This window comes from Lissotriton helveticus, chromosome 1_1, assembly GCF_964261635.1.
Source record: "Lissotriton helveticus chromosome 1_1, aLisHel1.1, whole genome shotgun sequence".
Taxonomy (NCBI): domain Eukaryota; kingdom Metazoa; phylum Chordata; class Amphibia; order Caudata; family Salamandridae; genus Lissotriton; species Lissotriton helveticus.
This window is the reverse complement of record NC_136057.1, coordinates 1,262,144,146-1,262,160,692: the sequence shown is the minus strand read 5'-3', so window position 1 is coordinate 1,262,160,692 and position 16,547 is coordinate 1,262,144,146. Positions and strand designations below refer to the sequence as shown.

General features: G+C 46.5%; 1 protein-coding gene and 1 pseudogene across 1 annotated transcript; both read right to left on the bottom strand.

Annotated features, from left to right (window-relative positions):
• Positions 1-278: 278 nt before the first annotated feature.
• LOC144763832 (E3 SUMO-protein ligase KIAA1586-like) lies at positions 279-8,852 on the bottom strand. The gene is given in 3 exon segments (XM_078649800.1): positions 279-957; positions 959-2,297; positions 8,777-8,852. Coding segments are annotated over 3 exon segments (2,094 nt in total).
• An 870-nt stretch (positions 8,853-9,722) lies between these two features.
• Positions 9,723-11,669, bottom strand: LOC144763825 (uncharacterized; annotated as a pseudogene).
• Positions 11,670-16,547: the final 4,878 nt, after the last annotated feature.

Genomic DNA, 16,547 nt, shown 5'->3' with positions numbered 1-16,547 from the left:
CAGGGCTTTAAGTGGGGAAAAAAAACCTGGGGGTGCTCTAAAAGGGGCGTGGCTACTCTCATAAAGGGGTGTGGCCTATCCAAGTAAGGGCGTGGTCTATCCGAGTAGGGGCGTGGTCTAAATCAAGATAACTAGCATTGTGTGCTTAAGAAAATCATGAAGTTGCATCCAGCAAAGGATAATAAAATAGGCAAAAAAGTATATTTATTAGGTATAAGCCATACAAATACCAAACACTTTAAAAAAACATGTAAAAATTATTTATATTACTTAGAAATCTATTGCAGGATTCCCCAAAACCCTTGAAGATATTCAGTGTGATTATTTTGCTGGGGTTTCTCACAACAATTTTCTTCAGCGGACCTTCTACCTTTTGCAAGCCAATTCTTCACATACAGCTTTGCATCAAATGTTTCAAATGGAGGACCATTGAGTTTTACCCATAGGCATGAAGAAATGGTCTCTACAAGAAGAGAGGCCCTTGTTGGACAAGCAATTAAGTTCATTCCTCTCTCGCAATCCGCATTACTTGCTGGCAGGGTTTCCATGCAAACGACTAACTTTTTTAATGCTTCAGGGGTTTTCTTTCCACCAAAATCTTTGAAAAGTCTAAAAGCTTGGATAGTATCTCTTACTGGCAGCTGAAACTCTGAACACAGTTTCTGGATATCTGTTTCCCCATAAAGAATACATTCATCACCAGAAGGCAAGTTGCTTGCATCTAGCACACTGAAGCTGGCTATAAGTTCTTTCTCAGAATCAGGGGCACATCGTTTATTTATATTTACAGACAGGCTTTGGTAAAACTGATTTTGATTAAGGGCAACAGAGTTGCTTCTACCATGGGGAAGAGGAACATTCTTGAATTTGCCCTCGTCCACTGCTCTCTGAGCCGCCGATGCAAACTCCCCTGGGGAGTCCTTCATTGCTATAAATATGCGTACTTGACTAACAAAGTCTGTGGGCATTAACAATTGTAATATCCCTCTTCTGTAAGGAGAGTGATAAGTCTTTGAGCTCTTGAAGTGCATCACACATTACCCCCAAATCTCTGATAAAAGAATAGGATGTAAGCTTCTTCAAGAGACCTTCATACTTACTCCGGTCTCTTATGGGTCTGGATGGGTCTTTAGAAGCATTCTCAAAATGTTTGCACAAGGCAGGGAAGCAGTTCCAAACAGCTTTCACAGATCTGTAACTGGATGCTACCCATCTAGTATCAAGCATTTTCCCTATCTTCTGAAGCTGTACACATAGCTCGCTGGCGGCAAGATTTAGCTCTCTCTGGTTTTTTGGTGACATGCTGTATGTGGCATACAATGAGTCCATGAAAATCTTGAAGTGATTGACCCCTGCAACCTCATCAACTGTATCTGCCACAGCAAGTTCTAGTCTGTGAGCCAAACAGTGCCATGTCAGTACAAGATTTGGAAATTCTGATTTCAACAATGCTACTACTCCTCCTTTTTTACCAAACATAACTGCTGCTCCATCAGTACATACCGCAATCAAGATATCATGAAGCAGACTTTTTGTGAGTCCAACTTTTTCAAAGTAGCTTAGGAGAGCGGTCTTTACGCCAATAGCATTAGTTTCTGCCAGCTCCAGGAGGCCGAAATAGATGGTCACTGGGGTACTTTCATTTCCAAAAATGCCACGGAGGTAGATGATCAAGGTAGAAGCATTGCTAATAGAAGTGCTCTCATCAATTAATACTGTGATCTTTGGTTTGTGTTGTCTGATATAACAGACCAATCTTTGTTGCATTTCCAATGCAATATGTTTTATTATTTCAGTTGCAGTCACATTGCTGTGCAAAACACGTCCCATTGCGCTGCTATTCTTTGCCTGAAGGAGAATTAGATCAGGGTGGTCAGTGAAAGGGCGATCTTTTTTTGCCAAGTAGTAGGCAGTGTCAAATACCCTGCATGTGCTCTCCATATGTTTTGCATTACATTCGTGTACTGCCACCACCAATGTATTTTTCTGCTGAGCTGTAAGAATGTCCTCAGCTGCCAAGTGACCAGCGCTCGCCTTATGCTCCATAATCTTCTTCCTGAGCTGTTTCTGCCTGAAAGCTTTTCTGTCACCGGAAGGCCCAACCTCGCCATCTGCCCACACTTTACTTACGCGCATGCCTTGGGTGTTATTGTGCACTGAAAGACCTGTTGATTTAGCCCGTTTACAGGAAGAACATCCAATATTGCCTGGCTTAAGATACAACCATTTATATTCCTCCTGAAAGTAATACCACTGTTTAGTGTTCCAGCAGTCAGGGAGTTTGACAATTTCTTTCTCTGGCACACGTTGAAGTTTTTCTAATGGTGGACTGTCCCTGTCAGACTCACCTCTGACAGACACAGGCCCTCCCCACCCCTCCAGCACAGACACAGGCCCTCCCCACCCCTCCAGCACAGACACAGGCCCTCCCCACCCCTCCAGCGCAGATACAGGCCCTCACCACCTCTCCAGCGCAGATACAGGCCCTCGCCACCCCTCCAGCACAGATACAGGCCCTCACCACCTCGCACAGACACAGGCCCTCCCCACCCCTCCAGCACAGACACAGGCCCTCCCCACCTCTCCAACACAGATACAGGCCCTCACCACCTCGCACAGACACAGGCCCTCCCCACCCCTCCAGCACAGACACAGGCCCTCTCCACCCCTCCAGCACAGACACAGGCCCTCCCCACCCCTCCAGCACAGACACAGGCCCTCCCCACCCCTCCAGCACAGACACAGGCCCTCCCCACCCCTCCAGCACAGACACAGGCCCTCCCCACCCCTCCAGCACAGACACAGGCCCTCACCACCTCGCACAGACACAGGCCCTCCCCACCCATCCAGCACAGACACAGGCCCTCCCCACCTCTCCAGCACAGACACAGGCCCTCCCCACCTCTCCAGCACAGACACAGGCCCTCCCCACCTCTCCAACACAGATACAGGCCCTCGCCACCCCTCCAGCACAGATACAGGCCCTCGCCATCCCTCCAGCACAGATACAGGCCCTCACCACCTCGCACAGACACAGGCCCTCCCCACCCCTCCAGCACAGACACAGGCCCTCCCCACCCCTCCAGCACAGACACAGGCCCATACAGGCCCTCGCCACCCCTCCAGCACAGATACAGGCCCTCACCACCCCTCCAGCACAGATACAGGCCCTCCCCACCCCTCCAGCGCAGATACAGGCCCTCGCCACCCCTCCAGCACAGATACAGGCCCTCGCCACCCCTCCAGCACAGATACAGGCCCTCGCCACCCCTCCAGCACAGATACAGGCCCTTGCCACCCCTCCAGCACAGATACAGGCCCTCCCCACCCCTCCAGCGCAGATACAGGCCCTCGCCACCCCTCCAGCACAGATACAGGCCCTCGCCACCCCTCCAGCACAGATACAGGCCCTCGCCACCCCTCCAGTACAGACACATGCCCTCACCACCTCGCATAGACACAGGCCCTCCCCACCCCTCCAGCACAGACACAGGCCCTCCCCACCTCTCCAACACAGACACAGGCCCTCCCCACCCCTCCAGCACAGACACAGGCCCTCCCCACCCCTCCAGCACAGACACAGGCCCTCCCCACCCCTCCAGCACAGACACAGGCCCTCCCCACCCCTCCAGCACAGACACAGGCCCTCCCCACCCCTCCAGCACAGACACAGGTCGTCCCCACCTCTCCAGCACAGATACAGGCCCTCGCCACCTCTCCAGCACAGATACAGGCCCTCACCACCTCGCACAGACACAGGCCCTCCTCACCCCTCCAGCACAGACACAGGCCCTCCCCACCTCTCCAACACAGATACAGGCGCTCGCCACCCCTCCAGCACAGATACAGGCCCTCGCCACCTCGCACAGACACAGGCCCTCCCCACCCCTCCAGCACAGACACAGGCCATCCCCACCTCGCACAGACACAGGCCCTCCCCACCCCTCCAGCACAGACACAGGCCCTCCCCACCCCTCCAGCACAGACACAGGCCCTCCCCCCCCTCCAGCACAGACACAGGCCCCCCCCCTCCAGCGCAGATACAGGCCCTCACCACCTCTCCAGCGCAGATACAGGCCCTCACGACCTGTACAGTCCCTTTAATCCCTTTAGCACTGAGCGCAGCACCCGCTTCAAGGACACCGCGCTCAGTGTTGAAGGTAAGAAATATGTAAAGAAATATATAAAGAAACCGGTGGAGCGCTCAGTTCTAAACTTAAGAATTTGCAATGCAATCGGACCGATTACATTGCAAATGCTTGTTTAGAATAACTTGCATTTCTGCGTGCTGCATAACTGAACGCCACAAAGAAGCTATTAGTTCAGAAGGACAAATCCTTGCAGGGCCGGGTCAGCCGTTCATTCGTCCAAGGTCTATTGCAAAATGACCCCTTGTATTTGGGGTTATTAGTCAGTTTCGTTAATCTAGAAGACAGAAACATCATCAGCTTTTTTTTCTGTGTTTTCCCACATGTTGGAAAATTATTTATTTTTACGCCCAGATATGTGTGAAAAACGGACAATGAGACAGGCAATAAAAATAAAACTTGATTAAAAGAGAGTAGACGTTTCACCTACATTAATTTGCGAGCAGGGGGTGTTGCTCTCCCAAATCTCTGGCACATGCTAGTCTTTAGCTGTGCGCTTCTACCATTCAACTGCTCCAATGACGTGTTAAATATTTATAAGGTGTGATAGCATGCACAAGTTGCAGGAAAGCGCCCCTTCTCCATTGATTGAGAATCTTATAAGAGGTCTACTCTTTCCCTCTTCTCGTCTGATTGAACTGCATGTACTGCACATATCAACGAGCTGTGGAAAGAGTTGCCGGTACTCAAAAGATGTTCCTCAAAGACTTTGATCCGCCGTCTCACCTGCTTTATTTTAATGAACGCGTGTGATTCATCTGTGATGGGAATACTGCACCTCTCCAAATCCGGGTGTGCTTGTTGGTTGCAGGAGACATGCCTCTGTGCCCAGCCCTGGCGTGGGCAACGATTTCTAAAGCAAATATTTGTACAATTTGAGCAGCTTTAGAATCTAACTAAACATAACCATGGACATTGGAATTATGTGGAAGTGTCAACTTAATTATGCGGCAACAAAAGGCAGATTATGGGGCTAATGCGGCACGTTCTCCGACAGTATTAATGCACAATGCGGTCATTTTAATAAACATTAATGCAGACTTGGAAAATGTTTTTTTGTTACTACCTGTTGAACACCCAGATACAGCCACAAGCACCCGGAATGGGACAAGTGAACTTTTATAAAGGGTCTACCACTGCGATAAACCAGGTGTGGCACTTTTTAGGAACGTTTTGTATATTTTCTATAGAAAGCATTATTTTTGTAGTCATGTGCGAATTACGAAGGAGCTGCTTGATTATCAGCAAGTGCAGTAAATCCATAGTTCTGATTACCACACTCTGCTCTCGAACCGCATAATTACAGTAGCACTTGATGTACCATAAACAAATAAAGACACCTGGGTCAACGCGATGTACATATTTGTTACTGATCAAATGGGGAAAACTGAATGCTAGCATAATTAGTAATGCCACTGAAGTAGATGTGCGAATGTCAATTTTGATTTTTCAGCTCTTCTAATTAGAAAAGTCATTATATCCCATTCAATATCTTTTGTCAGTTAATTAATGTTTTATACTAGCCAGTACGAATTTTGTGCCCATGTATACTCGGAAGGAACAACCGGGTGAACATCAGTGCACTACAGAACATATAGGAAAACCATATTCCGTATCTTCTGAAAATGGCCATTAAAATGCTTAAATTGAACTGTGATGGGACTGTATATTTATTTTTATAGAAATGATTGCTAACCAGGGCCGAGAAAACAAGAGAAAATTCCCACTTGACATGTTTTTCTTCTATATGTTTAAGCAGTACTATATGTTCTGAAACAGAAGGAACATTAGATACTGGACATACATAATACAACATTTCTTTCCTTTTTATATAGTGGTTGTTTCAAGTCAACTCAATTTCATCAATAAATGTATTGTTTTCATATAATCACTGTTTTTATAAAGTTGATTGTACTTTTAGATCCACATAGAACATTTATTTAACACAGACTATACAAAATACATCTAGAGATGTACAAATATAAGACCCCCATCCAGCACTCATTCATACATACCAGCAGACCCACCTATCATTCCATGTCTCAGCACAACCACACATACAAAAAAATAATAAAACAAGAGGGAATGAGTTTGTTTTTCAGCCGTTGAAATGTTGAGGGCTGAGACCACTTGATGTTCGGTCCACGTACTTTTCGGTGTGGAAAGTGTATGTTATCCAAACACTTTCTTCAGTGCAAGAAATCATCTCTAAGGGTGGCGGCGGAGGGGGGAGGGGAGGGGTGTAGGGTAATGCAACAGCTTAAATTCTTGAGGACACAAGACAGTGGGAAAATACCTTGTTGTAAATTACTGCGATATATGCTTTCTTCACGTAGTAGCAATACGAGCCAACCAAGAAGATGTAATCTAGGGCCCTCTTAAATAGCAAACTCCCAACATATAGGGACAGAGTCGTTTTGTACGGTGCTTTAACGGGTCATCCAACCTCTTGTCAGAGTAATTCTGTCATAATTGTTTTTCTGTATACACGCCTCTGTTCTTCGGTGCGCTCTACTGGGGTCTCCTGCAAAAGTTGCCGGCGCTCACAAACCGGATGAATGGCTAACCAGGACCGGCCTTTAGCCTGTGCTAGCTAGGAACCACGGCAGGGCTCAGATCTTTAGATGGGCGCAGGAGCTTCCTGCAGCTGTCTTTTTCAGACATGACTCCAAAGAAAGTTGCATTTCAGCACTTTACTGGAAACTGCTGGTAGCCATGTCTGCATTTTGTTTAGTTTTCTTCTAATGGGTCTCCTTTCTCTTACCCCCTCACCTTCCTCCTACCCCTCACATTTTTTTTTAACACACAGGCCCTTAAATGCATTTCTTAAGCAGTTTTCAGTTGCATCATGGTTAAAGCTTTTTTCATCCACAAGCTTTTTTTACACAATGGAACTGAAAGGAAAAAACAACAACTTTGCATCCACTCGCAAACAAAACGTGCCTAACAAAAATGAATGTGCCCTTATGTAACGCAAACGGTGCTAATGTAAAGCGCTCTGATATCCAATACTTTAAGGTCAGGTTTGCGCTATATAATACTCAGAGGAAAAAAATGAGTTCTAGGTAGAGACAGACGCGCATTCCCCTGTCTATTGTTCTTTGCAACAAGCTGACGTCACAACAGAATGATCGCCATGTTATTTGTGTACAATTGCTAGGGCATCGCACGTGCAGGATGATTGCACCTCCTGTTGTGACAACCGTTGAATCCCTGGCTGTAAATGGATCTTCACTGCCACAATTGTGATGTGAAGTTGTAATTAGAAAGACATTCCTTTGTCAGAGCACAGGGGCTCTGCACGTTGCAAATAACCCAAAGCTGCTGGGTTGCCCCTCTACAGTATCTATACGCAGTGTTGCCAGATTTTTAGACCCGGCCCAAGCCCAAAGCCGCTCAAATATAAGCGCAAAATAAGCCCAATCAGACTAGTTCCAACCCAAAAACCAGCCCAAGTTAGCAAGTCTGAAATTATGCACAAATTATCATCAGAAACAATTTTAAGGACAAATATACATTGTATTCAATATACAGATGGTGGGAGGGCGTTAACTGGGCACCTGCCTTAATGCTACTCAATTTTAAGACCAGTCCATACTGTGACTTTGTCATGTGAAACAGGCACCGCTCAGAATACAATAGTGGAAAACAAAGAATAAGCAAGGCTTAAAATAGTGTTCTGTGCAATTTACTGCTCCTTCTAAATTGCATTGTAAGAAAGTCTGTAAAACTTAGTGTCTTCATTATTCATTACATTACAGATTAAAAATCTACATTGAAAAATGGGCACTCACTTCTCTTGATGAGCAGCAATTCTGTAAATCTTGCAGACGCTCATTTCAAGGGGTGAGGCAAGTCCCTGTAAACAGGGCCAGCACAGGGAAGCTGCAAATTGTTCATTAATCACTTGTTTGTATTTCAACTTTGGCAGCTTTTGGCTGGACACAAAGACCTCAGCAGGAGCCACTTAGGTTTCTTCCAGTAGAAGACAGTCAGCTAGGTGAATAGGCACATGGCATGCCTGCAGACGCTCGTTTCAACGGGTGAAGCAAGTCCCAGTAAACATTGCCAGCACAGGGAAACTGCGAATTGTTCATTAATCACTTGTTTGTATTTCAACTTTGGCAGCTTTTGGCTGAACACTGGGTGCATTTGGAAGGGAGGGAATTCATCTTTCAAAATGTTACCATACCCATCTATAGTATTAATGGATGTACAACAAGCAGTTTGTGTGGCAAACTGGATTTCTCTTCTTTTCTGGTCGTTGGGTATTTAATGGATAGGTTGTACAAAGGATTGCATAGATGTGCTTGCTGCATTACAGCATGAGCTGTGTTTCTTTGTTACTGCATGTTGCTGCAAATCATTATAATGGGCATGCAGTTCTATAGGGCAGTACTTGCACGCTGCCTTGGTATGATCTTATTTTATTGGGTTATCCATCCTTCGGATTCAGAAACCACTACCACCGTTTTTTATGTTTTGAACTCACTTGCCCATGTTGCACTCTTTAAACTGCAACTGTTACGCTGCTGGGAGAAGCTGCACAATGATGAACTGTGTTGATGAGAGGGCAGGGGAGTACCTGAAACTGCAAGAGACAATTATATCTATCTGTACTGGCATACCTGTGGTAATACTAGTGCTAACACATGACAATGGCACCTGCTCAATCAAAGTAGGGAGAAAATAGGCATGGCTCATCTTGATATTGTGTGGCACAATCTTAATGCAAAGCAGTGTTCAACATGGGATGCTTTGCAAACGTTTAATTTTAAGGCATCATATTGTTCAAGTAAACTAATCTATGTTTGAAGTGTCAAGAAATGAGCAGGAGGATACAGTTCGCCATTGTGACTCCGGACTGTAGTAATCCTAGAGCTAATACATGACAATGGCAGGCACCTGCTCAATCATAGTAGGGGGAAAATAGGCAATCTACACGATCGGACGTCAATAGCCACAGTGTTTTGCAAGGAGAAATTAATTTCAGGGACATGCCTCCATCCAATGTGAGATACAACTCCTTATAGTCAGCCTGGTGTTTTGGTGAGTGCAAAAAACAGTTGGGAGTTTCTCTGATCACAAATTCTCCTTATTGCTTTCTTAGCAGTGATGTCAAGGGAGTGGCAAATACAGCGCACAAGTTGCAAGGATGGATGCTCATCTCGCAACATGATGAATGTTGAGTGGTGCTTCCCACACATGATGCTTACACCATCTGTGCCTATGCCAATTGCACTTTTTAATGTCAAGGTTACAGTTTTCAAGCAAGTTTAGGTCTGCATTTGCAATATCTTCGGAACAGGCATGATCTAATACTACCATGGCAGGGAAAGCGCTTACAAATTTGTTAAGCTTTTTGTTGAAATATAGAATGGAAATGCAGTGCTGTTTTTTCACTGCAATGTGGCTTGCTGGAAGTAGGAGAAGGTGGAGAATGGTGCTCTTCTAGGGTTGGCACCAGCAGGAGTGACACGCAATGCTCTGGGGTACACAGTGGCAAGAGTAGGTCTAACAAAGTGTTCTTCTGGTCCTGTTAGTAGCAGGCAGGCGTTGTGCCTCCTTCTGCAGTTAATGAGCAGGTATGTGAAAGTGTTTTTCTACCCCTGGCAACATACATGAGCTGCATGCAGCTCCAGGGTGGTGGCGGTGCTGACTGTTGCAATTTGAATCATACATTGTTCTGTTAAATTTTGCAAACAATTGCGGGGGTGGAAGAAATGAATAGGACTTTATTGCAATGCGTTTCAGTCCAAACTTAATATATAGAATATTTGAAAGCAGTTTTAGGCCCATTCTGTTCCTTCTATAATTTTTAAACAGCGTCATCTGAGAAAAAACGTTTTCAACATGAGCATTGGATGTCGGGAGAGTCAACATCTTTATAGCACCCATTGCAAGCTCGTGAAAACAATGGTTGCCAGCAGCATCGGTGTAGTTATACACTTCCATCCAGAACAATTCTATGTTTGAAGTGTTATGAAATGAGGATGAAGATATACATCTCCATTGTGACTCCAGGACCTCCAATGGACTAGTGAAAAAGGCTTCTGGCAAATCTGTTACAGGTGGTTTGGGATCTGCAAGTGCTTTTTGCGGACTCAAACTTTCTAACTTTTTAAGCATGCTGAGAGACTCGGGGAGAAGAGCTTTATATTCAGACACCAACAATTTCATGAACTCTAGGCACCTTGTCACAATGCCTTCCTTTGACACAGAGGGGAGTTTACTTTCTTCCAGCTTGTTACGGAAAGTGAGCCCAAGATCCACATCATCCTGTGAAAGATAAATGGCAGAACTTTGTAAGTCTAGGCTCTGCAACTGCTCCTGATTATTAGATGTGAAAACACTTGGTCTTAGTATCCTTTTAAGTGTGGACAAGTACAGAGTATATAGATCGCGGAAGATGTGGAGTGCATCCCCGGATTCTAGCTGAAAAATCTTGTTAACAACCTTTACTTTTGGAGCACTGGCTTTAAGAAAGTGAGGTAAAGTAGATTTATCTCATTTTGATATGTAATTTTAAGGCATCATATTGTTCTAGTAAACGATCTACACAATCTGCCATCACTAGCCACCGTGTTTCACAAGGAGAAATTAATTTCAGGGGCATGCCTCAGTCCAATGTCAGATACAACTCCTTATAGTCAGCCTGACGTTTTGGTGAGTAGGAAAACCAGTTGTAAGTTTCTCGGATCATAAATTCGATATTGCTAGGAATGCTCCTTATTGCTTTCTTAGCAATGATGTCAAGGGAGTGGCAAATACAGCGCACAAGTTGCAAGGATGGTTGTTTATCTCGCAACAAGGTGAATGTTGAGTGGTGCTTCCCACACATGACGCTTGCCCCATCTGTACCTATGCCAATTACATTTTTATTCTCAAGGTTACAAGTTTCCAGCATGTTTAGGACTGCACTTGCTATATCTTCAGAACAGGCCTGATCTAATTCTACCATGGCAAGGAAGGTGCTTACAAATTTGTTAAGTTTTTTACTGAAATATTTAATGCAAATGCACAGTAGTTTTTTCACTTCAATGTCAGTCGATTCATCAATCAATAAAGAAAATGGTGATGTTCCAATATCTTTCAGCAATTCCTCTTTGAAATATGGGCCCAACAGAGAATTAATTAGTGCTGTACATTTTGTGCGGTGCATTCGGAAGGCAGGGAATTCATCTTTCAAAATTTCACCATACCATCTATATTATTAATGGATGTACAACAAGCAGTTTGTATGGCAAATCTGATTTCTCTTCTTTTCTGATCGTTAGAAATGGAAGGGATAGGTTGGATAAAGGATGCAACAGATGTGCTTGCTGCATTACAGCGTGATCGGTGTTTAGTGGTTGCTGCCTGTTGCTTCAAATCATTATAATGGGCACGGATGTCCACATGGCAGTACTTGCATGCTGCTTTGCTATCATCTGTCCTTACAGGGGCAATCCATTTTTTTAGTTCAGGATCCAACTGCCACTCTTTTCAGTATATTTTTTTATATTGTGACCACTTGCCCATCTTGCAATAATTAAACTGCCAAGTCAGCTGGGCGCAGAAAAATGGACTATTTCACGATGAGGCTGGATGACTACCTGAAATTGCAACAGACAAAAGGCAATCCTTGTCCCTGGCTCACTGCCAAACATGTAAAAAGCAATAACAAAATACTATCAATAAATCCCTACTTGCAATGGATACTATAGCATACAGGAGCAGCCCGTGCAGGTAAGAGGAGGTGGGGGGGGGGGGTAATTTGACACACAAGGGAAATGGTATTATTCAATTTGCCCTCTGGGTCGTCTGTCCAATCCCTCCCCGCCTCCACTACCACCCTGCCCCACTGCTCTTACCTGTACAGGCCACTCCTGGTAGCATACCTCAACATTGTGCATGTCCAAGGGTGTCATTTCACTATTTGGGGTACAATGCCAGTAAAATCAAAAGGAGACAGTGTTGTTGACTGAACTTGGGCAAGTAATTTTACGAAGGGCTGACAATTGAGTCTGATTGTGTCAGAGTGGGATTTGTAATGTTTTGAAATGGAGGGTGGGCCAAAGGGTAGTGAGCCTCTTATTCAGTGAGTGTTAAGAGGTATGCTCTAGCTTTCAATCTATTTATAATAAACAAGGGCATCTTAGGGATCTCAGCAAAAATGAATACATCCTAATGGAATACCCCTCATACTTTACTTTCATGTCGGTCTAAAGCTTGTGACGAGCTTTCCTCTTTCCATTCTAAACTGATATTACTGTGCTCTAAGCATGAAGTATTGATGAAAAATGCATATTAAAAAAACCCATCTTATTTAGGATTCAGAATTCTTTTTTCCTTGCGCATTTGCCTGTGGTAAGAAAACTAAGGAGGATAATGTATTTGCTGGAGGGATCCATGTTTTGTCTAGTCCAGTTTTTCATTTATAGATAAAGGCCAAGTTAAGGTACCATCAGGCCTACTTTAGAACGAGTGACCTGCAACTTCACACTTAAATGTAAACACAACGAAGAGGAACAAAAGAACACAGCTCATCTTTTCACAGGTACTGGAGAGGCATGCTTGACTTTTTTCAGTCCCTTCATGTAAGTGCATGGAATGCTAGAATGTCAGATGTGTTGGTCTGTCCCAGTATTTACACACAATTTAAATAGCAGTATTTTATTTATTTTATAGCGCACTTCAGGGTATCACAGTGCTTTACATAACAGACACATTGGCAATAAATCATGCAACTGTACAAATCAACGTACAAGATGTGTTGCATGACTGAAGGTTAAAAGATGTAGCAGTCACACATAGCTCAATGTGCAATAGTGAAAGGCTTACTAATTATGAACTGCAAGGAGCAAAAGGAACTGGGGGCATATTATCAAGACTGGAGATAAAATTATCGCCGCTTTATCGGCAGAAAACTGCTGATAAAGCGGCGTTAATGGGCTTGATAATAAGCTCTATGGAATTCAATTGAAGCCCATGTTAGATGTGAAGACATCTAACATGGGCTTCAATTGGAATTCCATAGAGCATATTATCAAGCCCATTATCGCCGCTTTATCGGCAGTTTTCTGCCGATAAAGCGGCGATAATGTTATCTCCTGTCTTGATGATATGCCCGTGTGTGTGTCCAAAGCAGTAGCGCACGAAAGTAGCTACATTAAAAAAAACTGTCATCTGCAAATTACATTATGTGTAGTGTTTTGCAGTACACACATTACACTTCTACACTACTTTGATTCAGATCTCGGACTACACAAAGCAGACATCTCTCTAAAATACCTTAACCTCCAGACTTTTCACCAATTATTATTCACTGGTTACTGGGCACCTCTAAAGATGTCTTAGCCCCATAAACTATTAAAAAATGCACTTTCCAACCAATTCAGCATAACAGATGTAGTACCATACTTCTTCTTGTTGGCACTTTCGTTTCTGCTATTTAAAACTGCCTTAAGTAAAATATGGAATCAATCAGATGATTTAGGTGGGGAACATGGATTGGCCGTAGCTCTAAAATTTATATATATGCATTTATTGTACCTCAAATAACAAAAATATGGGGTGCTCTGTGAACATCGCAATTGGCAGCAAAAGAGCAAACAACACAAATATCACTGAGAAAGATTGGATCAATCATGCTAAAACATTGTATGGTAATGACAGACTGGGAGCAAACAATCCGGGCCACAGGGAAATCATGAATGAGGAGCCTGTTATGACTTTTAATGACAACTAAGTCAGTAAGGTCATTAAGCAATAGAAACAAGATGCTGGTCCTGTTTGCCCACAGCCATCAAGGAAGACCTAACATACGGCCACAAGTTTTGACTTCATTATACAATCATTGCCTTCTCTCAAATGATACACCTGAATTTTGGAGAGGTACTGTATTACATCCAATAATACAGCTAAGTCATTAAGGAACTCCAGCGAACTACAGCCTAATCATGATAGACAACTCCCCATCCACCCAGGCATCAGAGTAACAACAACAGCCTCCATTTGAGAGATAACAGATGCACCTGGGAATACCTGGGATTCGCAGCGACTGGGGGTCACCTCCACCCCCCACTCCACACATCCACCCAGGCAGCGTTAAGTAATGACACAGTGACAGGCAGCACAGCAGCCTACATTTCATGGACAGATAACAGGCTGGCAGGTGGTAGTGGAGGGTGGGAAAAGGCAGCCTGTGGGCAGTTTTAAGTAACTATAACCGTGTGCAAGTAGCAACCCAGACTCACCTGAGGTCGAGGTCCAGGAGAGGTACCGCCGTCACCGGACAGTCAGCAGGCTCACTCACTCACTGCTGCAGTGGCAGTGCAGAGACAGACAATGCGGCGCGAGTCGTCGACGTCGTCATGGTGACTCGGGAGTGACTCAGTCTCTCTAGGCTCACAGCACTCAGACTCAGTGAGTGAGTGAGTCAGTTCACGTGCGCCGCCGCTGTGGTGGGCAGTGGCTGGGCCTGGGCTGCGTGGCTGGGCCTGGGCTGCGTGGCTGGGTCTGGGCTGCGTGGCTGGGCCTGGGCTGCGTGGCTGGGCCTGGGCTGAGGCTGGGCCTAGCGTGGCTGGGCCTGGTGTGGGCTGGGTGCTGGACCTGCCTGAGGCTGGGCCTGGGCTGAGCCTGCTGAGTCTGGGGGCTGGGCCTGCTGAGGCTGGATGCTGAGCCTGGCATGGCTGGGCTGAGGCTGGGCTGAGGCGAGGCTGGGGCAAGGCTGGGGGCTGGGCCTGGCGTGGATCGTGCTGAGGCTGGGGGCTGGGCCTGCCTGAGGCTGGGGGCTGGGCCTGGGCTCAGGACTGAGGCTGAGTGCTGGGCCTGCCTGGGGCTGGGCCTGGCGTGGCTGGTCCTGGGCTGAGGCTGGTGCTGGGCCTACCCGAGGCTGGGGGCTGGGCCTGGTGTGGCTGGTGCTGAGGCTGGGTGCTGGGCTTGGGCTCAGGCTGGTGCTGGGCCTGCCTGAGGCTGGGGCCTGGCGTGGCTGGTGCTGAGGCTGGGTGCGGCTGGTGCTGAGGCTGGGTGCTGGGTCTGGAGTGGCTGGGCCTGGGCTTGGGCTCAGGGCTCAAGGCTGGGTGCTGGGCCTGCCTGGGGCTGGGTCTGGAGTGGCTGGTCCTGGGCTGAGGCTGGTGCTGGGCCTGCCTGAGGCTGGGGGCTGGGCCTGGCGTGGCTGGTGCTGAGGCTGGGCTCAGGGCTGGGCTCAGGGCTGGGCTCAGGGCTGGGCTCAGGGCTGGGCTGGGCTGGGCCTGGGTGCTGGGCCTGCCTGAGGCTGGTCCTGGGCCTGGCGTGGCGTGGCGTGGCTATTGAGACTAGGTTGAGGCTCACACCGCATCACACCGATGTTATCCACCCTCCCCTGGCTTCCCATCGAGGCTAGAGCTATCTACAAGACTGCCTGTATCACCCACAAAGCCTTGCACTCCTCCTCTCCTTGCTACCTTGCTACCTGGCGAATAAACTGAAACTCTCTGGAGGCTCTAGACCATCACGTAATGCGGAAAATCTACTGCTTGAACCTCCCACTTTCAAGAAGGAAAGATCAAATCCTTTTCAGGCAACGCGGTGAGAATCTGGAACTCCCTTCCACCTCAGCTCCGGACCACCACCACCTCCTCCCAGGCCTTCAAAATGGACCTCAAAGTTCTCCTCCTCCAAAGACACCTTCAAAAGTAATTCACGCTCTCTCTATTATCTGAAGGAAGACCTCCCTGTCGCGTGGCGCAAGAAGGAGGAGAGACTTGTTCCGGTTTGCAGAGGGTTTTATTTGTAACTTGTTACAGAAGCTTAGTGGCTTATAAATAAAAGTTCAGGGATTCCTGTCCGTTTTCCTGTCGGCGCTGTCTCCCTCCGGTCCCGCTCTCTTTCTCCGGACAGGTCCTCGGTAAAGAAAAATAAGAAAAAGGACGGTTACTACACTGTCTTACTCTTCAATGCAACAATAACAAAACAATGTTCGTTTCTTTGTTACTCCAACAAGTGTCCCTCTGTCTTTTGGGGTTCGATTCTCCACTTTTCAGAATGAGAAGAGAGAGATAGGTTATTTTCACTAAGTATCGGGGCCTCCTGTAACAGGGTGATCCCTGGTTTAGTTTAGCTGGTTTTCTCCCTCACTTTCTCTAACCCCTGTCCGTTTCACAACCCGGAATAGCTGGCCTGGACTCCCCACCAACCAACCACCGTATTCCCAGCTCTTTTTAGCACTTGCCTGAGGCCGGGACCCGCATGTGGGATCCCGGCGTCTCCGTCCGTAGCGCCTTCCTCGGACCTCTTCCCGGCTTCTCCAGGATACCCCCTCCTTTCGTCCCCAGCCGTCCCGGTCTTCTGGTCGCTTTCCTTTCGGTCTTCTCTTGTCTCCGGTTTCGTCTCGACTTTCCTCGCTCCTCTCGGTGGTTCTGCTCCTTCGCCTTCTCT